The sequence below is a fragment of the Acomys minous genome, assembly GCF_964271855.1.
Source record: "Acomys minous genome assembly, chromosome: 13".
NCBI classification, from domain to species: domain Eukaryota; kingdom Metazoa; phylum Chordata; class Mammalia; order Rodentia; family Muridae; genus Acomys; species Acomys minous.
In genome coordinates, this window is record NC_140495.1 from 60,230,525 (window position 1) to 60,258,264 (window position 27,740).

General features: G+C 53.1%; 1 protein-coding gene, 1 long non-coding RNA gene and 1 pseudogene across 7 annotated transcripts in view; 2 read left to right on the forward strand and 1 right to left on the reverse strand.

The window, feature by feature from the left end:
- FOXP4 (forkhead box P4) overlaps positions 1-27,740 on the forward strand; it is a 56,924-nt gene that overhangs the window by 20,282 nt on the left and 8,902 nt on the right. The window contains exons 3-9 of one of the 5 annotated variants that reach the window (XM_084753001.1): positions 15,202-15,297; positions 23,243-23,365; positions 23,809-23,895; positions 25,377-25,524; positions 25,648-25,858; positions 26,086-26,190; positions 26,863-26,950. In XM_084753001.1, the coding sequence (XP_084609127.1) occupies positions 15,202-15,297; positions 23,243-23,365; positions 23,809-23,895; positions 25,377-25,524; positions 25,648-25,858; positions 26,086-26,190; positions 26,863-26,950 (858 nt within the window). Of the gene's footprint in view, positions 1-15,201; positions 15,298-15,915; positions 16,081-23,242; positions 23,366-23,808; positions 23,896-25,376; positions 25,525-25,644; positions 25,859-26,085; positions 26,191-26,862; positions 26,951-27,740 lie in introns of those variants that run through there. The other 4 variants (XM_084753002.1, XM_084753000.1, XM_084753003.1 and 1 more) reach the window with 4 other exon arrangements.
- LOC311580721 (large ribosomal subunit protein uL10-like) lies at positions 9,236-10,691 on the forward strand (annotated as a pseudogene). Its single transcript has 2 exons — positions 9,236-9,244; positions 9,784-10,691. The product of its transcript is annotated as a large ribosomal subunit protein uL10-like (transcript).
- LOC311581089 lies at positions 11,108-15,259 on the reverse strand. The gene is made up of 3 exons (XR_014773652.1): positions 15,130-15,259; positions 12,444-12,597; positions 11,108-11,874 (listed from the first exon to the last, which is right to left on the reverse strand). It is a non-coding gene; the product is annotated as an uncharacterized lncRNA (long non-coding RNA).

Here is a 27,740-nt window from a genome sequence, read left to right on the forward strand (position 1 = left end):
TTTGAAAGGCTCACACCAGGAACCTGTGGGTTTCCTCTTTTATGCTTATAATCTCCACCCTGAAGTACAGGGCTTCAAGAGTTCAAGGCTGGCCTCTGAAGATCTGGGGGCACTGAGTGGACCCCCCCCCCATGTCCCAGCTCTACCCAGTGGGTGGGGTGGAGGGGACCATGATCAACCGGTGCAGAAGAGCCAGCCCTGATCTTGGGAGTCTTCCTTTGACTTTGCCTCTTAAACCATTGCTGGTGGCCTGGAAAAGTAGAACAAGAGAACCCTGCACGTGCTCCAGGCCTCCATGCCTCCTCCAGACACTGCTGTCATTAGGCTCCTCCCTACACCACACCACCCAAGGCTGTAGGGTTGCACTCACTGGTGCTTCAAGGGGGGATCAGTGGGCTTCAAAACAGGGACAAAAGGTGCCCGAGTCTCAGCCAGCGCCGGATCAGCCCTTATAGCCCTGGCCACTAAAATCCTGAGTTGTTAGGCCCAGAAGCAGTCGAGTGTGACAGTCCACACACTTGTTCAAGTAGGCATGCACAAGTAAAGGACTTACAGTTTCTCTGTGAGTTTGCATATGTGTGCTCTTGTGTGTAGAGGTCGGAGATGGCTCTAGGGTGCCTTCCTAAAACACTCTCCATCTCTGTGGGTTTTGTTGGCTTGTTGGTTGGTTTTGTTTTGAGACAAGGTCTTACTGTGTAGCTATGGCTGGTCTGGAACTTGCTAATGTAGATCAGGCTGGCCTGGAACTCAACAGAGATCCATTTACCTGCTTCTGCTGAGATCAAAGGAGTGTGCCACCACACCTGGCAGCTTATGTCTTATATTATATTCTGTGTGTGTGTGTGTGTGTGTGTGTGTGTGTGTGTGTGTGTGTGTGCTCTTGCAGAGGACTTAGGATTGATTCACAGCACCCACATTGGCAGCTCAACCTTCTGCAACCCCAAACTCGGGATTTGATGCCTTCTTCTGGTCTCTGTAGGCAACTGCACTCATTGTGCAGTTGTGAAAATACACATAATTAAACATAAATCTTAAGTTATATATTTATATCTCCCTAGAAGTTTCCTAGGCCACATGTTTTGTATGGCTGCTTTGGACCCTACTGGATCTCCTTGCAAGGAGATGCAAAATTTCAAATGTGGCAAGGGGTTGGAGAAGCTGCCTAAACTTGAAACTTTAATATAAAAACAAAAACAAACAAATAAACAGAAAAGCCTGGGGCCAGCAAAATGGCTCAGGGGCTTGCCATCAAACCTGGCAGCTTGAGTTCGAACCCTAGGACTTCAAAGGTGTAATAAAAGAATGGACTCCAACAAATTGTCTCCTGACTGCCACATATGCTCTGTGGCTCCTGTACACACATGCGTACCCACAAAATAATAAATAAAACCTAATTTTCAAAAGCAAAATAGAAAGCTTGTCATGAGGCATGAACACAGGCCTCTGGGTAGCTGGGGCGATGTCTGGGTGGGAGATACAGAATTGCCTGTTCTGATCAAGTTTCTGGGCTCCACCCTGTACACGGGCTATGACTTACCACCTCAATTCCACGGTCCAGTTGTTCCTGTTTGTTTTCAGGACCATCCCAAAGTCCTGGAAAATCCTGTATCAGCTTCACAAATAAACTGGGATGTGGTTTTGGAGGCAGGGAGAGGGCCGGTTTATCCATTTGGGCTCACTGTGGGCAAAGTGCCCAGACCAAGGAAAATATGTGAGACTTTAAAAAAAAAAAAAAAAAAAAAAAAAAAAAAGGTTTCATTGGCTCCAAACTGTAAAAATAACCTGCAAAATTAAAATTATGAAATGTTCAATTAAAAGGAAACTTAGTCTGTGGGTCATTCTTCCACTTCCAACAGATGAATTGAGGCTTTGGGGGAGAACACCCAGCAACTCTTGGTCCTCCGAAACCAGATGTTGTTACTGGTGGGCTAAGCAAAATGGAGAAAGAAAAGTTGATCTGTTGGCTCCACCCGCCTTTCAGCCACAAGCAGGAAGTCTGCGGGAGACAGCATTTGGATTCACTGTGCCATTAAATGTCACTAAGCCTTACCCTCCCTGGGGAGGGGGCAGTGTCATTCCCCCCTCAGAGAGGAGGCAGCCCTGACAGCTTCCGGGTGCCACCGTCAGGATCAGCCCTCTCTCTTGTCAGTCCCACTGCACGCCCGCCGGTCACCTGGGTGCTAGAGAAGGAAGAACCTCTCACACACAGTAGGTGCTAAATCCATGTGTCGAGACTTGGTGAGTGATGATGCTTCTTGCCTGACTATAAAGGTCTCTTAAAACCAAAAGGAGGAGAAAAAAAAAGGCAAGACCCATGAGATGATGGACCAGTGGGTAGAAACACTCACAGAGCCTACAGTGGAAGAAGAAAAGCAACTGTTGAAAGTGGTCTATACACTTATTCCATGACATATAATAGTAATAGTAATAGTAATAGTAATAGTAATAATAATAATAATAATAATAATAATAATAATAATGTTACACCATGGCATCTAATGATGATGATGATGATGATAATAAAAAATAATAATACACTTACACCATGCACTCTATTAGTAAAAAAATTAATAAGAATGCAGTAGCACACGCCTATAATCCCAGCACTCAGGAAGCTGAGGCAGGAGGATCTCAACTTTAAGAACAGTCTGGGCTACTTGGTGAGACTGATCCAAACATCAGCACTCCTGAGACTCTGGTGACAGCTGAGTGGAAAGACTGTTTGTGTGCAAGCGCGGGGACCTGAGTTTGGATCCCTAGCACCCACATAAAGTTGGATGTGGTGGGGCAAATCTGTAATCCCAGCACAGTGTGTTAGAGTGAGGGGGAGACAGAGGATCTGGTTGGCCATTTAGTGTAGTTGAAACTATAGGGGCTGAAGAGATGGCTCAGAGGTTAAGAGCCCTTTCTGCTCTTCCAAAGGTCCTGAGTTCAATTCCCAGAAACCATATGGTGGCTCACAGCCATCTATAATGAGACCTGGTATCCTCTTCTGGTGTGCAGACAGAACACTGTATACAAAATAAATAAATCAATCTTAAAAAAAGAAAAAAAAGAAAAAAAAAAGGAAACTATAAGCCCCGGGCTCAGTGAGAGACACTTGAAGAACAGATCAAATTTCAAAACGTAAGGTGGCAAAGCTATTAAGGAAGACATCCCAGGGCCAACTGCTGACCTCTTACACATGCACCTGCACAGGTGAGCAGACTGGCACACACATGTGAACACACACAGAGGTGCACAAGCATACCCTTTGAACACTGTGGTACAGACAGTACTTAGGAGGTGGAGGCAGGATGCTGAGAAATTCAAGGTCATCCTCTCGTACATAGAGTTGGAGGCTAACCTACATGAATCCATGTGTTTAAAAAAAGGGGGGGGCGGACAGAGGGAAGGAGGACTCTGCCCACTGGCCTAAGTGGTCACTCTGGTGCCTGCTTAGAGACAGGTTTGACATTCTGTCACCCTGCCCTTCTAGAGTCTTCCAGCCCCGATCCCTTTGTCTGTGGGCTCCTGTCTCTTTGCTGAGGGTAAACAAGGCCTGGAAATACAGGCCTGGCCTTTAGAGTAATGAGCTGAGTGACAGCCAGACAGGGCGAGTCAGAAGTCAGGACTTGAGGCTGGAGCAAACAGTGCTGAAGAGGCTAGCCACGTCACTTTCAGAACGGGAGCTAGTGTCCTGTTTCCGTGCAACAGCAGGCTGGGACCTTGTTTAAACAGAGGTGAGGGGGCGACCCAGCTTAGCTGCCAGGCCAGTTGGCTGCACGGAGTCTCTTGCTAGCTGCCCCATTTCAGTGTTTCCAGAGCCTTTATTAGTAACACAGCCACTGGAGTACCGAGCTCCATTGTCCGTCCGTTCCCACCCCCCCAGGGGCTTTCCCCACATCTACTGTCATAGTCTCTGTGGGGACTGTCCTGTGAAGATGTGTGGGAGCACCTTTCAGGTCCACTCGCTAGCAGAAACACTAGGGCAGGGACGGGGTGCAGCTCGGTTGGTGGAGCACTTGCCCTACATACATCATGCCCTGGGTTCGATTCCCCAGCACAAACTGGGCATGATGCCACGTGCCTGTAGTGCCAGTACTTGGAAAGTGGAGACAGGAACAGAAGAAGTTCAAGGTCATTCGCTACCATATTGAGTTGTAGGTCAGCCTGGGCAAGGAAGGCACACTTGAACCTTATTCTGCCTCTGCTGCTGAAACTGCTATAGGGACCCACAAACACCCTTTGGGCTTGGGCTGTGGGATGTGCGCCCCTGGTTTTGGAAGGACTTAGGGACTGGTCTGGCTTGCTGGCAGACAGCTGGACTTGGAGCCGGGTAGGGCTGAACTGGCAGGGTGGAGGTAGGCAGAGCCTCTGGCCACTGAGCTGAAAGGCGTCCTGGGCCCCTAGCGCCAGCATTCCCATTGTCCTTTGGGTTGCAGGGGTGACAGGTCAGAGAGGGTCACCAGAGGGTTGCCTAGCGTCTGGGAACTCCCACTGCAGTTGCCATGGCAACCGGGCCAAATCCCACCCTGGTCACATCCTGTGAGGAGATTCAAAAGAGTTGGGGGGCTCAGCACAGTAATGGGCTTTTAACTCACCCCCCCCCAAAGAGACTGGGGGGTGGGGGAGGTCAGGGAGTTGGGGGAAGGGAGACGAAGAATGGAAAGAACCTTTCCTCCATCTGGCCCTCTTCTGCCCAAGCTACTTAGAAGGATCTGGGAGCTTCCAGAGGGGATCTGCCCCGCCCCACTGCACACAGGCTGCCAACAGTCATCTGAAGGCTCCCTGCTGGTCAAGGGGCCCATGTCCTCAGTACTCCAGCCTCGTGCCCTGGAGTCGGCCACTTCAGCTCTGTAACTACCTTCTCTTTGTCCATCTGGAGACAGAGTCCCTCCCCAGAGGAGCTGAAGTGTACAGAGAGAAACTGCCGGGGGGTGGGGGGGGGTGGGGGGTGCGGTGGTGGTGGGGAGGTTGGGGGAGCGCTTCAGAATCATACCTCAGCCACAAAAATAGATGGGGGAAGAGCGACGGAGAAGTGTTAGGGCTGGAGGGCACGAGGGGCGTGGCTGCTCTCCATTTCCCGAGTTAGTGAGCCAAAGGCCACCCTATTTGCCAAGAGGTAGCTCCTTTAGGAGAGAGGAGGCAGAGGGTGGGGGGAGAGGAGGGACCCCTGGCTTTCCTCCCGGAGAGGATGCTGAGCTTCCCAACTCTGGCTTCTGGGCCATCACCTCCTCCTCATGGTCGCGGATTAGTCCCCATTGCCCCCATTGCCGAGGACTGTGGGACTGGAGGAGGATTTAGGGGGATCTCTTCCTCCTGAGGGCAAAGGGCTGAGGGGGAGGGTTGCACCCCAGCCACCTGTCAGACTCTCCTAGGACCTGCAGCAGGGGCTGGTGTTGCTTTGAAATGCCCTAATGGGAGCCTTGGGGAAAGGTCTGCCAGTCTAAACCCAGCCCTCTGTAGAACTAGGTGGGCTCAGGCAGTATGGCATGTTAGACCCACATCTAGAGAATCCGACAGCTAAGAGGCTGGCGTGCCTGACTATACACCACCCCGTCTACCCCTGCACTCCCTCCTTGTCAGTGGCTGGATACCATCCCCTCAAACAATGGGACCCCAGCCCCAGCTGGCTTTGGCTGTCACTGGGAGCTCACCTGTGCTGGCGCCTACAGGGGGAGGATGGAGAAGCCTTTCCAGGACAAAGTCCTCTCCCTGGTCTGCACCTGCTGAGGCCAGCCTCTTGTGAAGAGGGTACCGTCTGCAGAGTTGGAATGAGGGCCCTGATACGGCCAGTGGCGGCCGACTATACAGGGATGTCTCCCACCCGCCAGGGCCTGCCTGCCTGTGCTTCGCTGGTTTTCATTTTAATGATTCTAATTTGAGAATGTGCCGATGTCATTTTTACGAGGTTGGTGTAAAAAAAAAAATTTACAGCCTTTTCCAAAAAGCTTTCTTAAAAAAAAAAAAATCCAAGGGAAGCAAAGTAGCATCACTTCGGAGGGGGTTTTATAGCCTTCTCCACCACACACTCTTTGCCGCCCCCTTTGCTGTGTAATTTCATCTTCATGTCTCGTCACTAGAGGACAAAGCTTTACTGCTCAAGAACCATGTCTTCTCCCTAGGTTAGTTCCTTACATGGTGGTTGCCACTGGCCTCAGGCCTCTGACCCCTGTCCATCCCCTCCCCCATCTGCCGGAAAGGAGTTTTGAGGGGTGGGTGTGTATGTAAGGAGCACTTATTAGACACCTGCTGTTTACCAGCCAGAGAGTTAGGAATCACTCTTTGCTTAAAGTCTTTCAGAGGACCATCCTCTCCCCCTGCCCCTCCCCCCATTACCAGGTGTTGAATGAGGTGACCTTGGTCCGGCTTGCCTGGCCTGCAAGAGAGCACCTGTAATACAAGTTCTCGAGAGGCTGAGCAGGAAAGTCATGCGCTTGAGGCTAGGCCACAAATAGCAAGACTTTGTCTTTAAAAAATAGAAACAGGGCTGGAGAGATGGCTCAGAGGTTAAGAGCACTGACTGTTGTTCTTCAGGGGTTCCTGAGTTCAATTCGCAGCAACTACATGGTGGGTCACAGCCATCTATAATGTGATCTGATGCCCTCTTCTGGCCTGCAGGTGTACATGCAGGCAGAGCGCTGTATACATAATAAATAAATAAATACATAAATCTTTTTTTTTTTTTTAAAGGAAACAGATGGGGCTATAGAGATGGCTCAGTGGTTTAAGAGCACTGACTTTGGACTCAATGACTGGGGTTTGATTGCCAGCACTCACATGGTGACTCACAACTGTCTGTATTCTGATGCCCTCTTCTGGTCTCTGTGGGCACCAGGCACATAAGTGCTATACAGACATGATGCAGGCAAAACAAACAAACAAGCAAACGCAAAAGACCATACACACAATAAAAGAAAAGAATTATTAAAAACAAAAAAACCCTCAACGGATTAGGGATGTGAGTCAGTCCGGTAAAAGAGCTTGGTATACAAGCATGAAAACTTGAGTTCTAGTCCCTGTGCTCATTTAAAAAGCCTGGGCTCTCAGTGCTGGAGAGGCAAAGGCAGAGGCAGGCAGTGTGTTGGCCAGCCAGCTCAGCCAAATCCGCAAACTCGTGAGAGACCCTGTCTCTAAAAATAAAGGGAACGCTATTGAGGAAGATAGCCGGTGTTGACCATTGGTCTCCACATGTGAGACAGATCTCCCTCCTGCTTTGCTTTTTTTCTACCTCAGGGCCTTTGCACCACCTGCTTTTCAGCCTTGAATACTCACTCTCCCTGGGAAGAATTGGCAGCCTGTGTGGTGAGGAGCCTCCTCGGGAGCCTCCCTTGGCGTGCTCTGTGCAGCTTGCCTTCCTCAGCATAAGACTTAGCAGTGTCAGGATTTGCCTGTGTGTTTGTCTGGTGGTCGTTCGGCCCAGTAACTAGGCAACTCAGGCAGTTAAGAGTTGTTGCTCCTTGAACTCAACAGTGGCTCCTGGGACAATAGGTCAGTGACTGAGCTGTCCTGGGACTGAAGCTGACAGCCTAAGAGTGCTTCTCAGATGTGAGACTCCGGGATGGGGCAGGTGGAAGTAGGATTCCCAGGAGCCTTCTGGTCTCCCCTTCACCTAAGTCCAGCCTGCACCCAGCCCACACTATTGATCAACACAGGACCAGTAAGGTGCTCAGGGACTAAAGGTGCTTGCCCCACCTGCTTGGTGATCTGAGTTTGATCCCTGACATTCACGAAACTGTCAACATACTATGGATGGGACTGAGTTCCGGTTTTTGTCAAACATTTCCAGAGGCAGACAAGAAAGTGTGGTTACTGTCGAGGAGGGCTGCTCTCAGCACACAGGTGAACGCGAGTTACAGGTGTGGAGTCTTCCATCACTCGTGGCCGGCTCTCGTTCCTTCTCCCTGCAGAGACCAGCTTTAGGTCTCTGGCTGTGCTTGTGTCTCGGGTGAGCCCTTGGCCCCTTTCTGGATCCCCATGTCCCTTGTTTCAAGACAGGGGTTCTCTTTGTAGCCTTGGCTGTCCTAGACTCACTTTGTAGACTAGCCTGGCCTCAAACTCATAGAGATCTGCCTGCCTCTGCCTCTCTGAATGCTGGGATTAAAGGCGTGCGCCACAGCATCCAACTGAGACTTTTTTTTTTTAATGAATTAATGTAATTATTATGTATACAGTGCTCTGTCTGCATGTACACCTGCAGGCCAGAAGAGGGCATCAGATCTCATTATAGATGGCTGTGAGCCACCATGTGGTTGCTGGGAATTGAACTCAGGAACCCCCAGAAGAGCAGACAGTGCTGTTAACCTCTGAGCCATCTCTCCAGCCCCGAGACTTGTTCTTTTTACCGCAGCCCTCATCCCTGTTCTCACAGCTCACAGCTTCAGCCTGCATTCTAGACCGGCTGGATGCTTTCTGATGCCGTTCATCTGCCATAAGACACTTGTTCTTAATTGTGGAGAATCTCGCTGATGACTTGGGGGTGCAGGAGGGGAGTTCAGCTCCCACTAAAGAGACTCAAGTTTCTCAAGGTTGAGAAGGTACAGGGGCGTGAGAAGGGTGTGAGCCAGGTGAAGTGAAGTGGGCAAACCCTTCATTCAGGTGACACTGTGCAGTAAGCGTGACTACCCAGTGAAAAAGTTCAGTGACAGTGATAATACTTAGACTCTGAGTGCCAGGCACTGAGCTAAGTCCTCGGCGTATGCTGTCCCCTGTATTTCTGCACAGGATCCACATGAAGGGAGTTGGAACTCACTCGGCTTTTCAGAGGAACAGACTGAGGGTCCGGCATTGCTAAGGTCATCCAGTATAGAGGAGGAGGAAGAGATCTCTGTCTCAACCCTTTCGCTGGGGTCTGAATTTGTTGCGGTTTTGGTTTTGGCTGTACTGGAATTCCCTCTGTGGACCAGGCTGGCCTCTGAACTCAGAGATCTGTCTGCCTCTGCCTCCCGAGTGCTAGGATTAGAGATGTGTACCTTCTGAGCTGGGATTACAGGCACATGCCTCCTAGCCTGGCTTTCTGTGATGCTGGGGATGAAACAGGTTTCATCCTGTTTCATGACAAGAGCTTTAGGCACACAAGTCAAGCACTCTACTACCTCATCCGCTTAGCTGCATCCCCGGCCTGCGTTTGCTTTTCAGTTTGAGGACTGGGAGGAGAAAAAGGAGGCTGCTGGGGTGGGAGTGGGAGGGCTCCCCAGTTTTCAATCTCATCAGCTCCTCCCTCTTTCCTTTCTTATCCTTCAAGATTTCCCTGATGACACAGGTGAGGCACACACACCTTTTAATCCAGCACTCAGGAGGCAGAGGCAGCTGGCTGAGTTTCAGGACAGCCTGGTCTACAGAGAGAGTTTCAGGGCAACCAAGACTTCATAGTGAGACCCCTGTCTCAAAAAACAAAAAGATTTCCCTTGTCCCATGTCTGGGCATCTAAACACCTTTTCTTCTCAGGGACCATGCTTAAGAAACTCTGGGACGTGCCGGGTGTGGTGGCGCACACCTATAATCCCAACACTCGGGAGGCAGAGGCAGGTGGATCTCTGTGAGTTCGAGGCCAGCCTGGTCTACAAAGTGAGGCTTGGCTAGGACAGCCAAGGCTACACAGAGAAACCCTGTCTCAAAAAACCAAAAAACCAAAAAAAAAAAAAAAAAAAAAAAAGAAAGAAAAAAGAAAAAAAAAAAGGAAAGAAAGAAAGAAACTCTGGGACGCTCACTTGCCAGGCGTCCTCATTAGAGTGACGCCATCTTTAACCCCTGTGTAGCAATCTCTAACGCACTACCACCATAATGCCCAGAGAAGACTAGAAGTCCAACTACTTCCTTAAGATCATCCAACTTTTGAATGATCACCCAAAATGCTTCACTGTGGGAGCAGACAATGTGGGCGCACAGCAGATTGCATGTCCCTGCGAGGGAAGGCTGTGGTGCTGATGGGCAGGAATACCATGTTGCACAGGGCCATCAGGAGCCACCTGGAAAACAACTCCGCTCTGGAGAAGCTGCTGCCTCACATCCGGGGGAATGTGGGCTTTGAGTTCACCAAGGAGGACCTCACCAAGATTAGGGAAATGCTGCTAGCCAATAAAGTGTCAGCTGCTGCTCGTGCTGGCGCCATCGCCCCCTGTGAGGTCACTGTGCCAGCCCAGAACACAGGTCTGGGGCCTGAGAAGACCAGGCTTTGGGCATCACCACTAAAATCTCCAGAGGCACCATTGAAATTCTGAACGATGTGCAGCTGATAAAAACTGGAGACAAAGTGGGAGCCAGTGAGGTCACACTACTGAACATGCTCAACAGCTCGCCCTTCTCCTTTGGGCTGATCATCCAGCGAGTGCTTGCCAACTGCAGCATTTATAACCCTGAAGTGCTTGACATCACTGCACAGACTGGACTCTGCACTCTCGCCTCCTACAGGTTGTCTGACATGTTGCCAGCCTCTGTCTGTTCATTGGCTACCTGAATGTTGCCTGGGTGCCACATTCTATCATCAGTGGGTACAAGAGGGTCCTGGCTTGGTTTGTGGAGACTGACTACACCTTCCCTCTTGCTGAGAAGGTCAAGGCCTTTTTGGCTGATCCATCTGCGTTGGTGGCTGCTGCCCCTGCTGTTGCCACTGCAGCAGCCAGGGCTAAAGCCAAGGAAGAGTCGAGGAATCAGATGAGGATGTGGGATTTGGTCTCGTTGACCAATCAAGTCTCAAAGCAACCAATTAAGCCAGCTTAATTCGAGAAAACAGAAATAAAGGCTTACTTCTACTTAAAAAAAAAGAGAAAAAGAAAAAAAGAAATTCTGTGACATCCCTGGTCTCCTGCTCTGCCTCAACCTGCTTTACCTCCCAAGTACTGGAAGCTTAGACTGGAGAGTAAAATACACACACTTCAGGTTTTGCTGACAGCCCGGGGGCCTTTTCGTGAGGCCCTTGGCCTTGGGCCTAGTTCGTTGTCTATAAAGGGAACATAGTCAGCCTGCCCGGCCTAGCCTATTGCAGGGATGCTCCCAGACATTTCTGGAAGTGTCCACAGAAGGGCTCTGGCTCTGGCTCTGGTGCTGTAGGCCTCTCTGCCACCCCAATACTCTGCACAAGTGTTTTGGATACTGCAAGATTCGCCCTCGAACTTGGCATCAGCCTACTGTGTGCTGGGGTGGGATTTATACCTACTGTGTGCTGGGGTGGGATGCTCACAGCTGCATTTGACAACATTCATGCTCTTAAGGGGTTCCTGGTCCAGTGAGATGACTTAGTAAAGTGCTAGCTGTGTAAACTTGACCTCTTGGGGTTCAGTCAGTCCCCAGAACCCATTTAAAGGGAAGAGGGGAAAACAGACTGTGAAGTTACCCTCTGATCCCCACACGTGCACCCATGTGCATGTGCACACACAATGGGTGGCTCCGTTCTAGCCAGCATCATTAAAGAAGGTGAGCTGGGCTATGTGAGGTCAGGGCTTGTTGCTTCCATGTAGGTCCAGTGGTTTATTTAACCCTCAGTGGCAGGAGAAGAAAAGACATTGGCACTTGTTCCTTTACATCTGAGTGAAACTCAGATGAAGCTTCAACGTCCAAAACTTGCCTGATCCATCAGGCAAACAGTCTACAAAAGAGCAGCCCAGGTTGGATGCCCAGGGCTCACAGCACTGTCCTCAGCCAGGGTCTGGGTGTCTGAACAGGGAAGCCCATGGCATCAGGTGGAGCCCAGGACAGCAGTTACTGCCCGCTGAGCAGTGTGTGACCTTGGCCACCCAAGGAGCGGAGCACAGTCCTGGGTCTGTCCACACCCATCATTTTGCACCTACAGTAGATTCTTTAGGTGGGTTTAGGTTCCAGCTGGGTCAAGGCTGGCTCTAGGCAAGCATGAGGAAGGACCTTGCTTTGTGGACCATCGGCTTCCTGTCACCAGGCCTGTGTGTGGGGAGAAGACGGTGAGTGACTGACTGAATGAATGAATGTGAGTGGCTGACTATGCAAGTGACTGACTGACTGACTGACTGACTCACTGACTGACTGACTCACTGACTGACTGAGTGAATTAATGAGTGAGCGCCTGAGGTCCTGGAGACCCCGGGGCCCTGTGTGTTCTCCTCCAGTCTTTCCTCTCACCTCCCCAACACAGTTCAGTTTCCTGCCTGCCCTGGGAGTTATTTCAGGTCCCCTCTGCCTCTGACACGTCTCACTTCAGGTGTGCTGTCACACTGTAGGAACACCTCTCTTCCTCCTCCTTGTCCCCTTGATGAGCTGGCCCTTCCAGGACTCAGTCAGTGCCTTCTGGGAGGCCTGCTCAGAGCTCCATAGCCCGTGAGGTCCTCCTCAGTCTCTGTGGAGACCACCCGCTCCCAGCACCTGGGGACAGGACCAGCACACAGTAGGCTCTTCATTCATGCTAATGAAGGTGGGAGAGAGGGAGGGGGCAAGGAACAGACGAGTGCATGGGGGGGGGGCAGCGGTGACTAGAGAGAGGTGTGCAGCCTTACCTGACTCAGCTGGCCTAAGGGGGAGACCCCTAGGGCAGGGTGGAGGGAGGGAAGGACCACTTCTGAGGTGGGAAATGGAGGGCCTGTTGCCTCCAGGAATGGTCCGCTGGTCCCTGTCATTGTCCCCACACTGTAAATCTTGTAATCACATGCTCTAGGGAACCACAAAGTAAGAGAGTTGGTGAGGAACGAACCCAACTCCTCAGGCTACATTCTGCTACCCCAGAGGCTGGCCAGGCACTCTTCCCCCATTTCCCCAGAAATCCCTCTGCTGTTGTCCCCCACATCTGGGGTTTGCCCCCTTCCCATTGAGGGCAGCTCTGGGGTCAGCCCCCACTCTCACCCCTTCCCACCTAGTCTCTGACCCTGGCTGCCCCTTCTGTGCTGTCTTCACCTTTAGAGGGCAGGACTCATTCTGTATGGTTAGGCCTGGAGGCCAGTAAAATCTAGGCACCTGAGGGACCCTCGGCCACCTACCTCCTGTCCTCACATCAACCTCTCTTCCTATAGTCTCAACAGTCTCTTGACCCAGGAAGGTCCTGTTTCTGCTTTCTAAAGAAAACCCCTTCAGGAGAAGCAGCATTCTGACTCTGCCTGAAAGTCTGGAACATTTTGGGCAGGGAGGTGCTGGGGTGGTCAGGGTCTGGGGCTGCCAAGGAGCACACGCGTTCCCATAGATACACCACTGCGTATTTAGATAGTGTCCTAAGGTAAACTAGACTGGAGGCCAAGGAAGCTGTGCCAGTCAACACTAGGAAGGGCCACGCAGGTGGATTGTATATATATAGTCGCACTGGGTACACAGTGGCTGCTCAGAGGGTGTTTGCTGAGCTATGGGTGTCCACCACGTGCATCCATGGTACTGCTGGAGATGGGGGTAGGGTTGGACCACTGCTAGAGTGCTTGCCTAAGGATGTGTAGGGCCCTGGGCTTGATCAGTGGGGAGCCCTGGGAAAAGGAAAGGAAAGGAAAGCGGTTCACCTTAACCGATTCTGGAGCAGGAGGATAGGGACGCACTTGAGAAGGAAACAGGTTGTGTGTGCCAGTGTTGAGAGCCAGCCACAAGTTGGGCCCTTTTTATCTAACAAGTGTGGGCCAATGGGAATTAGAGAGCCACCTGGGAATTACCGAGAAGAGAAGGGCATACGCTTCCCGAATGCCAACGAAGCGACAAGCATTGGTCTTTTAATCCCCTCCGCGTGATTCTGAAGTGGGTAGCGTCCCAGTTTTACGGATAAGGAGACATAACTATTGAGAGACGGAATGACTTACCCAAGGTCACAGCTGCTGAGCTCCAGAGCTGGGATTGCAGCCCAAAGCTGCCTGGTGCCAGAGCTCTGCCTCCAGGCACACCCTGCCCCCCCCCCCCAATACACTGATACTCTAGGGGACCTTTGAGGTGCCTGGAGCTGACTGGACAGGTCCCCACTGTCACCACCTCCACCTCTAGGTCTTAGGGACCAGGTCTTCACTGGGCCCAGAGGAGGCAATTCCTGGGTCTCCTTGACCCTTCAATCTCTTGCTAGACTTAGCACTGCCCCCCTGTTCCCTGGAAGCACCCTTCCCCCTCCACTGCCTGTTCTGTTCCTAGGACTCCCCTTGGCTCAGTCCTTTGTCACTACATCCAAGCCCTGACACCCATGTGACTCTTTTGTTTGTTGGTTTGGTTTGGTTTGGTTTGGTTTTTCTAGACAGGGTCTCGCTCTGTTAGCCTTTGCTGTCCTGGTCTCGCTTTGTAGACCAGGCTGGCCTCGAACTCACAGCTATCCGCATGCCTCTGCCTCCCAAGTGCTGGGACTAAAGGCGTGCGCCACCACACCCGGCTTCCCATGTGACTCTTGATCATTTAGTCACAGCCTTCATATCCGAAAAGCTTCCTCTGGGCCCATGACCCTTCTCCGCCCTGCCCCACCTCCACCTGACCCTTCCCCTCCACCCCACCTGACCCCCACCTGTGTGCCTAGCAGTGCTCCCTTAGCTTCTTGGGTGACACCCACCTCCCGCCCTGCTTCTTAAACCAGACTTCCTGGGCTGGTCAGTTGGTCTGTTGCTTTACTTGACCGAGCGACTTGGCTGCCTCATCTGGAAGAGGAGGCTGCTAAACTGCCTCACAGCTTTATATAAAGGAAGATCAAGAGCTTGTCTGTAGCCTTGAGGGTTAGGATTCTGCCCCAGTCTGCCTAGCAACCTGTGACATCATGGCCTACCTGCCACTGGGTGTCCCCCTGCTCAGGAGTATATAAAGGACAACCCCACCTACTTCTTTCTTTTTCTTGTTTCTCTTCCTCTGTTTCCTCTCTCTCTCTCTCTCTCTCCCCCCTTCCTTCACTCCCCAAGCTCATACTTCTCCATACTATATCTGTTATGTGGCACATATTTCATATTTCATATCTCAGATGTCATTAGTATTTAAAACCGAGTGAGGTCAGAGGATCTCTGAGTTCAAGGCCAGCCTGGTCTCAAACATAGTGAGTTCAGTGTAGCCATGGTCTGTCCAGTGGATTCCCTGATCCAGGCGTGAGTCCTTGAAGACTGTAATGTGGTCCCTATGACGGTTATCAGGTACTACTGCCTCCATCCCGAGCCCACATGGACCTGTCACCCTCCCTCACTACCTTCTATGGTACTTCTTATCTGCCCCTTACTGGATCCACAACCGCCCCACCCCCACCCTCTTTCCCTGTACCTGTCGCTGAGCCCAGCCAGTTCTGAGGGCATCGCTGGGGCCTCACACACTGACTCAGCCCCTGTCTTACAGGCTCTCCAGGTGGCCCGGCAGTTCCTGTTGCAGCAAGCCTCCAGCCTGAACTCCCCGGGGAATAATGACAGCAAACAGTCAGCCTCTGCCGTGCAGGTGAGAAGGGAGGGGTGTCACCCACCCTTACTAGGCAGGACTGGGATGGAGGACAGGGGCTGGGGTGGGGGGTATTCTTGGCACAGGGGGAGATCAAAGACTCCTTAGAGCCAACCAGTCTTCCCCAGCCCTATGCTCCTGAAAGAAGTGCAGTCCTTGCAGGGTGGGGCGGAGACACTGACACCTTGCTGGTCTTCACCTGGTCAGCCAGGCCAGGGGCTGCCTAGCTTCTTTGTCTGCACCTCTCTCGGGCCCTGACTCACTGGGGTTCCTCCCACTGTCTCTCAGGCGGTCCTCCTTCCTCCTCATGTGTTACCCAGCCCCTAAATTGAGTCTTGCCCCTCCCAGATTTCTCAGTTGAAGAATCACTAAGTCTCCCTCCCCACCCCCTGTCTCTCCCCGTTTCCTGTCTCTTGACATCTCTCTGTCTCTTCTGTTTTCCTTTGCACAATCTGCCCTTTTTTTTCCCTTCTCCCCTACCCCCCCCTTCCCCCCCAGCCTGTCGGCCCATCTGGCTGGCTGGAGGGGGAGGGGGAGCGGGAGGGGGTGGGGACGCCTGGCCTTCTGTTTACCTTTTGTGTCACAAAGAACTTGGGAGAATCGCAGTCTGGGTCCCAGTGGGTCACTCACTACTCTGGCAAATCGCCTCCCCCCCATCCTAGCCCCCTGCTCCCCCGCCCCGTCCCTGCTGTGGGGGTGGGGGTGGGGGTGGGGGATGGGGGTGGGGACGGAGGGGAAGATTAAAACTGGCTCTGAAAGGAAGTTTATGTAAGGAGGAAAGGGGTGAGTATTGTGCTGAGTTGATCCTGAGCCCTCCCGCGCCCTAGGGGACCTGGAGGACTTTGGAGAACAGGGATATTATGTAGGTTCAGGGTGCTCGGATGCCAGACCGAATGTGGTTGTAGGAGAGGGGCCAGTGCTCACAGACAAGTTGTCTGGGTTTTTTTTTTTTTAAAGCCCATGTTTGGAAAGGGCTTTTAAAAAGTTCACGGTGCCAGACATCTGTGCAACCATGACTGTCGGTGGCCTGTGGGCAATCTAAACCATCTAAGAGGTCTTCCAAGAGCTGGCAAAGGGGTGTGGCTGAGGTGGGGGCGGGGCAAAGCCTGGAAAGGCACCAGAGGGAGGGGGAGGGGGAGATCTCAAGAGCAGACAGTTCTCACGGGCTGTCAGACTAGGTCTCACAGGATAAGGAACCTCCCTGTGGGTCTTCTAGAGCAGCCCCTCCCCATGCCGGCCTGGATTAGGTGAGGTGAGAGCTGTGAAACAGGAGGAGACCTCCTACCACCACCACCCCCTGCAATTGGAAAGCGGCTTGTGAACCCCAGCAGGACAGGAGTTGGGTGGCTTTGAGAGGAGAAGCAGCATCAGGGGGGACTTTCCAGCTGGGTGCTGGAATGGTGACCTGAAGGTCACTTCCTTAGCATGTTTTCCCCTGCCAGAGAGAGAGAGAGAGAGAGAGAGAGAGACAGACAGACAGACAGACAGACAGACAGACAGTTCAGCAGTTACCAAGGACTGCTCTTTCCCTTTCATATGTAGGCACAGGTGTGCGTGTTTGCATGCAAGTCTGTGTAGATACAGGTGAAGGCCAGAGGATAATCTCACATGTCATCCCCCAGATAACCTCAGAATCTTCCCCTCCTCTTTGAGGTGGTCTCTCCTGTGGCCTGGTGCCCACCAGTTAGGTAACAGTAACACTAGTTGGCCGGCAGGTCCTAGGGGTGGTTGTTGAAGATCAGACTCCGTGTCTTCCCAGGCGTTTACCAGATGAGCCACCCCCCTCCCCCATCCCCCGTCACTAACCTGGATGCAGAGCCTCCTGTCCAAGGCTGGTCCTCTTACCTACCCAGGGGACAGCTGCTATTATTAATCCATTTGCAAATGAGGAAGGCAAGTCTCAAAGAGGGTGTCTAACTAGTCCAAAGTCACTCCATGCCCTAATTTCTGTTGCTGTGATAAAATGCCCTGACCCAAAAAAAAAACAAAACAAAACCAAAAAACGAAAAACCCACCCCCCACCCCCGAAGCTTAGTAGGGGAGTGGGTTTATCTGGTTCAACGTCCAGGTTATCTTCTGCCGTTGCAGGGATGTAAAGGCAGGAACCCAAGGCAGCTAGGCGCATCCCTTCCAGGACCAGAGAGAACGAATGCATGTGTGCCCAGTGTCAGTTTGCCTCCTCTGCCCTTACAATGGTCCAGGAATGGTACTGACATGCCGCTCTTTTTCAGGCTAGGTCCCACCCCACACCTGTCAATCACTGTAGTCAAGACAATCCCCTAAGGCCATTCCCACAGGCCAAGGTGATCCAGACAGTCTCTCACTGAGATGCTCTTCTCAAGTGATTCCAGGTTGTATCAAATGGACAGTCGAAAACCGTCACACCCGGGCTAGAAGAATGGCTCGGAGGTTAAGAGCGCTGGTTGTTCCTCCAAAGGTCCTGAGTTCAATTCCCAGCAGCCACATCATGGTTCACAACCATCTATACTGAGATGTGCCTTCTTCTGGCCTGCAGGCAGAATACTGTCTACCTAATAATAAATTTTTAAAAAATCTTAAAACAAAACCTGTCACACACCTACAGAGACTAGACTGAGCCCAAAGAGCTGGCTTCAGATCTCTGTTCCATGTGGTACCTCAATCAGAGAAGTACCAATGCCATTCAAGCTCCTGGGACCCCAGGGACTTTGAGGGGTCCTTGGGACTGGCTGGAGCGGAGCTCTCCCCACCCCCACCCCACATTCCTGTTTCCCCTGTAACCTACTTTGCTTTCCGTGTCTCTCATTCCCCATCTTCACTATCTCTAAGGAGGGATTGTGGGAACTCTGTCTTCATGTCCCCAGGGCCTGGGAGCCTAGAAATAGCTTTTCTGTGGGCTCTACGCTGGTGGGAGAAATGGGAGGACTAAGGCTGGGCCCCTTCCCAGAAAGTCTGTGCTGTGGATTTGAGACTTGAGGGGCACAGGTGACAAAGGGAAGTCATTTGGGGACCCATAGGCACGTTCTGCACTTGCCCCTCCCCTCAAGCCTCAGTTACCATCTTCCTGCTGACATCGCTATAGGCAGATGGAGACCAGCTGCAGGAGGCTGAGCAGGCAGCCAGGAAATTCAAGGGGGCAGCCAGAGCCAGCCAGGTTCACTGGTTTGTCAGCTCCGCAATTCTGGAAGCCATGCCTTTTTTTTTTTTTCAGCTTTGTGTTTTATGGAGTTTTATTTTGCTTTGTTTTTCTTTTTTTTGTTTTTTGTTTGTTTGTTTGTTTGTTTTGTTTGACATAGGGTCTCAGCCAAGCAGTGGTGGTTGCATGCCTTTAATCCCAGCACTTGAGGGGCAGACCCAGGCCTGGCTGACCAGGCGGAGACCAGGAAGGTGTTAGTATCAGGCGCTTGTCTTGGTTCCTTCTAAATCAGGGTACCTTACCCAGCACCCTGCGTTTGAAGTGGGTGGGGGGGCTAGTCCTGAGTATTGTTGGCATTCAGCCAGCCTCCCTGCTATGCCACTGTTATTGACCATTTAATTGCCTAGGCTGGTCTACAGATGGACTCAGAGCCATTGAGCCTCCCCGCTCGCTGACCAGTGGCCCATATTTGACGCATCCCATCCCAGAGAGTCTGTGGGGACACCATGAGAGAAGCCCCACCTCACTTCTTAGGACCCCATGTGGGGCATAGTGATAGTTGGGCCAAGCCGTCTCATTGCCTCTTTATTGGCTCCACTGGGCCGGCCACCCAGAGATCAGAACTCACCGTGAGGTCCGTCCAAGTCTCCATTGAGGCTTCTGTAGCCAGCTGCTCAGCCCACTGACAGGAGGCATGAGGGCCAGAAATGCCTTCTAAGGTCATCTCTTCCATTCCCCTGCCCCCAAGTCAGAAAGCCCCAAGGAAGAATAGGCCATGTGTGCTTTGCTGGTTTCTACTGTCAAGTCATTCACGTCCTGGTGTGTCCGTCCTCCCTCTCTCCCGCTTCTTGGTCAGTTCTTGCCGTGGTGAGAACTGGTGAGTTTTCCTGACTCCCTTTGTCCCCCACTCTGTTGCTGTTGTTTTGGGGTCGGGGCACACTGTGTGACCTCCACTGTCTGTCCACGTGGAGATGATGCACACTATGCAGTGGCTGCCGGGGGCATTCGGGGAGCTAAGGCTTGTTAAAGGGCTCAGCCACCTGCCTGGCACCTGCTCGGTCGGCTGTATTTTTCTCCTCCGGGAGGCCGAGAGGAGATGTTCAAATCCCAGCGGCCAGATGGGAAGAGGGATGCTTAGTGATTTCAAAGAGTAGTGAGTGATGAGGGCCAACAAGAGGCTCAGTGGGTAAAGGTAGTTGCCACGCAAGCCTGAGTTCGAGCCCCTAGAACCCGTGGTGGGGAGAAAAGCCAGCTTGTGAAAGTGGGACAGACAGACAGATGGACGAGAACACACACACACACACACACACACACATACACACACACACCCCACTAATAATACTGATAAAATAAGATGAAACTACATTTTTAAAAGAATAAACCACGTAGTGGTGGTGCATGCCTTTAAGCTCAGCACTTAAGAGGCAATAACAGACAGATCTCTGAGTTCAAGTCCAATCTGGTTTAGAGAGCCAGTTCCAGGACCCCTGTCTTGAGAAACCAGAGGAGGAGGAGGAGGAGGAGGAGGAGGAGGAGGAGGAGGAGGAGGAGGAGGAAACTTCACCGCGGAAAGGGTCTCTCTAAGGTCGAGGCTGCCAAGGTGTTGACCTGCAGGCTGAGGGGGCCTCAGGCCAGGTCCTGTGCCTGCTGATAGGTGCCTAAAATCAGGTGGGTGGCAGTGCAGGAACTCAGACTGGAAGTACCCCAACACTGAGCATGTCCTATGGATGACCTTCCCTTCCTCTTCTCATGGGGAGCCCCAGCTGAGAGGCTGACAAGTCTCAAGCCCCGAGTTCTTGAGTCAGGTGACCTAGCTTCCTAGTCCTGATGGTAACTGCCCATTCCCATTTCTTTCTCTCTCTCTCTCGCTCTCTCTCTCTCTCTCTCTCTCTCTCTCTCTCTCTCTCTCTCTCTCTCTCTTTGGTTTTTCAAGACAGGGTTTCTCTGTGTTGTCCTGGACTTGCTTTGTAGACCAGGCTGGCCTTGAACTCACAGCAGTCTGCCTGCCTCTGCCTCCTGAGTGCTGGGATTAAAGGTGAGCGCCACCACACCCGGCCCTCCATTTTCTTGTATCTGTCTGTCTGTCTGTCTATCTATCTATCTATCTATGTATCTATGGTTTTTTTTTTTTCAAGACGGCCTCTCTGTGTAGCCTTGGCTGTCCCAGAACTGACTCTGTGGACCAGGCTGTCCTCAAACTTAGAGATCTGTCTGCCTCTGCCTCCTGAGTAATAGGATTAAAGGTGCGTGCCACCACTACCCAGCTTATTTTTAGTTTTTCAGGATAGTGTTTCTCTGGGTAGCCCTGGCTGTCCTAGAACTTGCTTTATAGAAACCAGGCCGGCCTCAAACTCAAAGAAGTCCTCCTGTTTCTGCCTTCTAAGTACTGGGATTAAAGGCATGGGCCACCTGGCTAAGTTTATTATGATGATGATGAGGATGGTGATGATGATTACTATTATTACAATGTGAATCAGTGTCTCGTGCATCCCAAGCTGTCTTCAAACTCAATATGTAGTTGAAGATAACCCTGAACTCGTGACCCTCCTGCCCCTGCTTGCCTGATGCTTGGCATTACAGGCGTGTGCCAGAACACCTGGTCTTACACAGTTGCTGGGCTTCACCCACCCCCACCCCCACCCCCGGGCTTTTGGCACGCTGTTTCTATCAAGAGTCCCACATCCTGAGCCTTGGGGTTAAAACTTCAAAGAGGGTACTCACCCTGAGATCTCAGCCACATGGCCCCTTCAAGTTAGACTTAGCCAGTCCCTATCTGCCACCCTTACACCTCTAGGCCTGCCTGTGGTGGGACCCCTGCCCTTTGTGGACAAGAACTCAAATCCTAGCGCTATCATAGCCTTATGACCTGTCTGATTCACTTCCAGGTTTAAAGGGGGGGGGGAACCTGAAAATACAAGCCTTGCTGTCCCCCCCACCCCCACCCTACCCCTGTGCCCGAGACTAAAAGCTGGATTGTCACCCTTCCTGGGGGGTTAGTACAGATCTGGGCTGGAAGTCCTGGGGGAAGCTCAGGAGTAAAGCCCAGGCGCTGGTTATGGATGGGGAGAAGAATAATTAGGGGCCCTGAGATTTCTAGGGGTGGCGGCCACCCCTGAATCTACTGCAGCTCCCTGCTTGCTCCTCTTGCTTGGGAAGTTTCCAGTCTCTGGTTAGCTCAGAGCTGAGGCCTGAGACTGGCGAGGGAAGGAACTCCTCCTCCCCCTGCCCCACAGGCCAGGCTGGGGTTGGAGAGGGGAGGTCCCCTAGGCAACTAAACCCGTCTCCAGCCAGGACCTGCTTGCTGACCTTGCCCCTTCCCCTCCCTCTGGGTCCTAGGGCCTACAAAGAAACTTCTGGTCAGTTGGGGAAGGCATTTCAGTTTAGGGAGCAAGTACTTAGTTGAGCACCTGTTGTGTGCCAGGATCTCCTCCTCCATCAGGGGATGGGAGTGAGAAATTAGTTATGTGTGTGCAGGGCTCTCAGAGTGGTGGGGTGTGTGTGGGGGGGGGACAGACAGTCTCATCAGAGCACCTGTCTGCCACTCTGGGACTGTATTACTTAAACTGCCTCGCTGTGACTGAGGGAGCTCAGGGAAGGCAGAGCTGTGGAAAAACATGATGTCATTGTTTTTCCTCCGGACCCGTTTACTGTAGGTGAGGCCTCTGCAGTTCCTAACACAGTGCTAAGAAGACCAGGAGACAGGCAGCTACTCAGCTTGGGCTTCAAGAATCCTGAGTTCGTTTCTTGTAGCCCAACTCTTGTGTTGGAGGTTTGAGGCCAGTGACATCCTGGAGAGGGCAAATGACTCTAAGCCTGCTGGCCTACTATGCTTTCCACCCCACCGTAGATATGAGCTCACTCAATGCATGGTCCCAGCAGCGTGTGCTCTCTGGGCCTCTGCTCCGGACCACCACGTGCACCATGAACACTTGTGTTCTGACAGGGACCAGGTGGCCTCACACCACAGTGTGAGCATGTCAAGTGTGCGCACTGCACTCTGTAGCTCTGGCTGGCCTGGACTCTGCTGCATCCACCAGGCTGTGATGTCAAATTCATGAGGTCTGCCTACGTGCTGGGGTTACAGGCAGTCACCACCGTGTCCAACACATGGGCAACCTTTGGTCCTGTCTCTCAGCTGCTCTCCTAAGCAGGCTCGCCTTGGCTGGGAGTCTCAAACATGCTAAGAGCTGGAAGTGGCCCAGTGGCCTGTTCCGGTGCCATCCAATCTTCCACATCTGGAACCACGCGTCCCATGATCACAGCCAAGCTTATAGGCACTAGCCTCTGACTACTGTTGTTAATCAGCTAGTAGCCTGAAGCGGTCGACACTTTTGCTAGTTAGTTACCTTTTATCTGAGCACAGAGTAAATCGTGTCCAGAGACAGCATTTTGCTGTGCCGTGGTGTGCTGTGGTGCAGTGGCTCGTTCTGTAATCGCAGCACTTGGAAGGCTAAGGCAAGAGGAGTTCAAGCCTGGGCTGTAGAGTGAGAATGTCTTCAAATAAAACAACTGAGTTACAGAGGCACAGGCCTGTGATCCCAGCACTTGGGAAATAGGAAGATTAGAAGTTCAAGGCCAACTTGGGACACATGATGAGACCCTGTCTCATCACCCTCTGTCAATAATAATAATAATAATAATAGTAGTAGTAGTAGTAGTAGTAGTAAACAATAATAAATACATTTAAAACAAGGAGTCAAAAGAGACAGAGCCCCATAGCAGGTGGCAGAGCCGGAATACAGACGCAGGCAGGTGCACTGGAGGCCACCCTGCCGTGCTGTGGGCGGGGCTCAGGGGTACCTCCTCTGACTCATGGGGTGAATCCCACAGGTGCCTGTGTCTGTGGCCATGATGTCGCAGCAGATGCTTACTCCCCAGCAGATGCAGCAGATCCTGTCGCCCCCTCAGCTGCAGGCCTTGCTGCAGCAGCAACAGGCTCTCATGCTCCAGCAGGTGAGTCTAGCCCCAGGGCAGCATCCTTCACTTCCTTCTCTGCCTCACGGGCAGAGGCAGAAACCAGAGAGACTGCCCAGGCCAGACGGATCTGCATTCCTTCTGGGCTGCTGAGCTAGTCTCCAGCTCCTAGCTCCTTCCCACCCTCCCTTCCCAGGTGCTGGCCCCTCACTCCTGTCTTTAGAACTCTGGGGGGGGGGGCAGGAAACAGGATGAAAAGTCCTAGAACGCCAGGCCGCCCAACCCGTCCCCCCCACCCCCCTCTGTGACCTGCCGAAGAGATCAGATCTCTCTCCCTGCCTGGCCCTCCCTGTTGATGGAACTCCCCTGATGTGCCTGCAGGAGGAGCCTTGGCAAGGCAGGGCTGGTTTTGCATCTAGCAGCTCCTGGCAACTGTCCCCCACCCCACCCCCACCCCCACCCCCATCCTCTTTTTCCCTCAGCTGCAGGAATATTACAAGAAGCAGCAAGAGCAACTCCACCTGCAGCTCCTCACCCAGCAGCAGCCTGGGAAACAGCAGCCCAAAGAGGTGAGTGGCTGTGGAGCCCAGCCCAGTACAGTGACGCCACCCCCCCCCACCCCACCACCCAGCCCCGCACCCTTAAACTCCAGTTCCAACACCTACAGCCTTCTCCTTCGAATCTAACCAAAAAGAATGGCCTTGTGGGAATAGTCTGAAGCCAGGAGAAAGTAGGGAGGAGAGGGTTCAAGAAAAGAAGTCAGGGGCGAGCACTCACAGGTCTCCAGCCTTTTACTTCATATCTATTCTTTCTCTCCTTGCCTCAAGTTGTATTGCACATGTATGTAGGAGTATGTCATGCGCAAGTCATCGGCTGCGCCTGGTGGCCTTTGCTTATGTGAGCCAGCTGTCCCATCCTGAGGACCCGCAGCAGTGCACCTCCCGCGCCTTCGCCTGCCCTAGCTTCTGTCCTGCCTCGTGATGCCTTGTGCAGCCCTCACCAGTTTACTCCCCTAACTCCCCAGCCTTCTGCCACAGTGCCTCCTAGGAGGTTCCCTCAGGTCCCCGGTGGCCCAGACATGTCTCCTTCCTGACCAGACTGCAGGACCACTTCCTGGTAGCCCCTTCCCAGAAAGCTGCTCTGATGCAGCCAAGCACTCCCCAGCCAGCCAGCCAGCTTCCCAGTATGCTTCCAGCTGGTCGGGACCCGCTTTTGTTCTCTCTTGCCTCCCCTAATTGCCGCCCATAATATGCACCAGCCCACCCTCCAAGGTAGACAGGCAGAGATAGCCTTGCACCCCAAACATCCAGGACATGCTTGACTCTCTGGGCTCAGGAAACTTGCTGAAAGCCTGACTTGTCAGGGCCTGTGTGAAGAACTGAATGAGGAGGGCTTGGGGGGGGATTGGGGGGGAACGGGGGGGGGGGGAGGCTATGCGCGAGCTTGTGTCTGGGCAGTAGTGATGATGTCAGTTTTCCGGGACCCAGCCGAGGCTGGTCATCCACTCCTTTAGCACTGTATCTAAAACGCAAACTAGGATAGGATGGGGGGGGGGCGTGGGGGAGGAAGTCTTCCCCACCCCAGAAGAAGGGGGCCCAGGGCACGTGGGAAGGGTCTCCTCCTGGTGGGAGTGGCCCCCAGATCTGACAGGCTCATCCATCACTGCGATGAGAGCCCCCACCCCCACCCCCACCCCCACCCCAACCTAACCACCCGCACACAGCTCACACAGCTGCTGTGTGCATAGCAGAAGCTGCCGCCGCCGAGGAGGAGGGAGGAGGGAGGGCGTCGTGCTGCGTGTCTGGGCCTGGCTGTGTGTGTTTGCGCGTGTGCGTGTGCGTGCGTGCGTGCATGCGTGTGTTTACTGCGAGGAGGCATGCAGCCCTATGGAAGCTGGGCCGGGAGCAGAGAAGCTGCAGCTGCAGACGCTACCACGACAGCTCCAGGGGCTGACAGGCCCTGGGAGGGGGTGGCGGCAGCGTGGGGGCCAGATGGCACGGCTGAGGCCAACAGCACCCCTCTCTGCCCACCCTCTCGGGCTCCCTCCCAGGCTCTGGGGAACAAACAGCTGGCCTTCCAGCAGCAGCTCCTACAGATGCAACAGTTGCAGCAACAGCACTTGCTCAATCTGCAGAGGCAGGGGCTGGTCAGCCTGCAGCCTAGCCAAGCCTCGGGGCCCCTCCAGGCCCTCCCGCAAGGTGAGCGATGCCCCCACCCCGCCCCCAACCCCACAGCTCTCACCAAGCCCTGCAGAAAGCAGGCGCAGCAGGCCTGATGCCTGCCGTGCTCCCAGCCAGCCACCCTCTCTCTCCCGGCAGCAGCCGTGTGCCCGACAGACCTGCCTCAGCTGTGGAAAGGCGAGGGTGCCCCAGGGCAGCCTGCTGAGGACAGCGTCAGGCAGGAGGGGCTGGACCTCCCCAGCACAGCTGCCACTGCTACCTCGTTCGCCAGCCCCCCCAAGGTCTCCCCACCCCTCTCCCACCACCCCCTACCCAACGGACAGCCCACTGTGCTCACATCTCGGAGAGACAGGTATGGATGGCCCTAGTGGGTAGCACGGTAGCACGTGGCAAAGCCCTGCTCTGGGTTGTACCTGGGTCCTCGAGGGAGGGAGGGAGGGAGGGAGGGACCCAGGCGTTCACCTCTTCTCCCAGGGTATACAGAACGGGAAACCAGTAATAGAGACAAAAGCTGGGCCCAGGGCTGTTAAATGAGGATCCCTGGGGCTCTGACCACGGCCTCTTTCCTCCTCTTTCCAGCTCCTCCCACGAGGAGACCCCCAGTTCCCACCCCCTTTATGGACATGGAGAATGCAAGTGGCCAGGCTGTGAGACCCTGTGTGAAGACCTGGGCCAGTTTATCAAGTAGGTGTCACCTCTTCCCTCCAGCCTCCTCTTGGCACCTGGGGTCCTAATGTCAGAGCTGAACTGAGCTGCGAGGCAGCCTAGCTCTTCCCTTGCTTTCTCTATCCCCCCCACCCCATATTCCTACTGGCAGCTTCCCCCACCCCAACACCCTCCCACTCCAGAACGGGGTGTCAGAGGAGGAACCCTATCTCTCCACACATCCTGGAGAGTGATGGCCTAAGACGGGGGCCAGCCCCGCTGCCGAGGACAGGCAGGGTGGGAGGCAGACAGGCGGCTGGCAGCAGGCGGCCAGCTGCCACCACAGTGCCAAGCTCTGTCAGTGACTGATTAACTCCGCTGTCTCCCGGACCCTTGCAGCATCAGGGTCAAACAAATTGTTTTCACGCTTCGTCAGAGGTTTACTTAATTAGTTCATTTGCAATTAGATCTCTCTGTAGCCCGGGTTTTAGCTAAGACATCAAAGGAAGCTGAGGCGAAAGCGTCCTCAGTTGCCGCCCCCCCCCCCCACCTTTTGTTCCACCCTTCTCTCTTTGTATCTCTTGTTCTGTCTGCTTTTCTGTCTAAGGGCTGGCTGACAGACTTGAGGTTGGAGAATGGGTTGGAGAGGTGAAGTAGGAAAACCTGGGTCCTCACTCTCTCTCTCTCTTCCCTGCTCTCCTCCTCTCTAAGACACCTCAACACAGAGCACGCTTTGGATGACCGGAGCACGGCCCAATGCCGCGTGCAGATGCAGGTGGTCCAACAACTGGAGATCCAGGTGTGTCCTGAGGGGGTGCAGGGAGGGGGCACACAGGGGACTCAGCCTTGCCCAGCATGGCACAGAGGGTCCTGGGAGGGTCCTATGGTCAGAGCCAACATCTTATGCCCTCTCCGTCTCAATCACCATAGTGTAAGGTGACAACTGCTGGGTTTGCGGCCATGTATGCAGAGAGGCGTTTTTACACAAAAACAAGGGTAATGTGAATGGCTAATGTACAGGCCTGCTGTGTGGTGTGCTTCCTCGGTCATCTAGGTGGCTCAAGGAGTCCTCAGAAAAGTCTGCCTGCATGATAGCATCTCCATGTGATGCAGGCATGAGGGGCCTGAATAACTTTCAAGAGCCACTCAGTTCAAGGAGGGACTGGGATTAGAACCAAATACCCCGGCTCCTGCACCAAGTCCTTAAGAGAGTCACACTCAGTCAGCCATCCATGGTTAACCACCTCTGGCTCCCAACAGGGCTCCCTGTGGAAAGAGGGTAGCTGTAAAAAGATGCATCGAATTTATGAATGGGGGAAGTGATTCACTCATCCATGCCCACATGCCTCTAACGTAGTGAACCAGGCGGGTACTGGGGTGTTGTGCAGCCTCAGATTCTGCCTTCCATGGTGATAAAAAGGCACGTTGATGTTTGGAAGAAGGCTGCCCATGTGTAAGGTGGGAAAGAGAGCCTAGGACACACATGGAGAGAGAGAGAGAGTTTTATAGCCTGATCCTGAGGGTGTGGAAGGCCAGAGGGGCAAAGAATGGCCGAGGCCTTCAGGAAGTTTTCAGAAGTGAGGCACAGA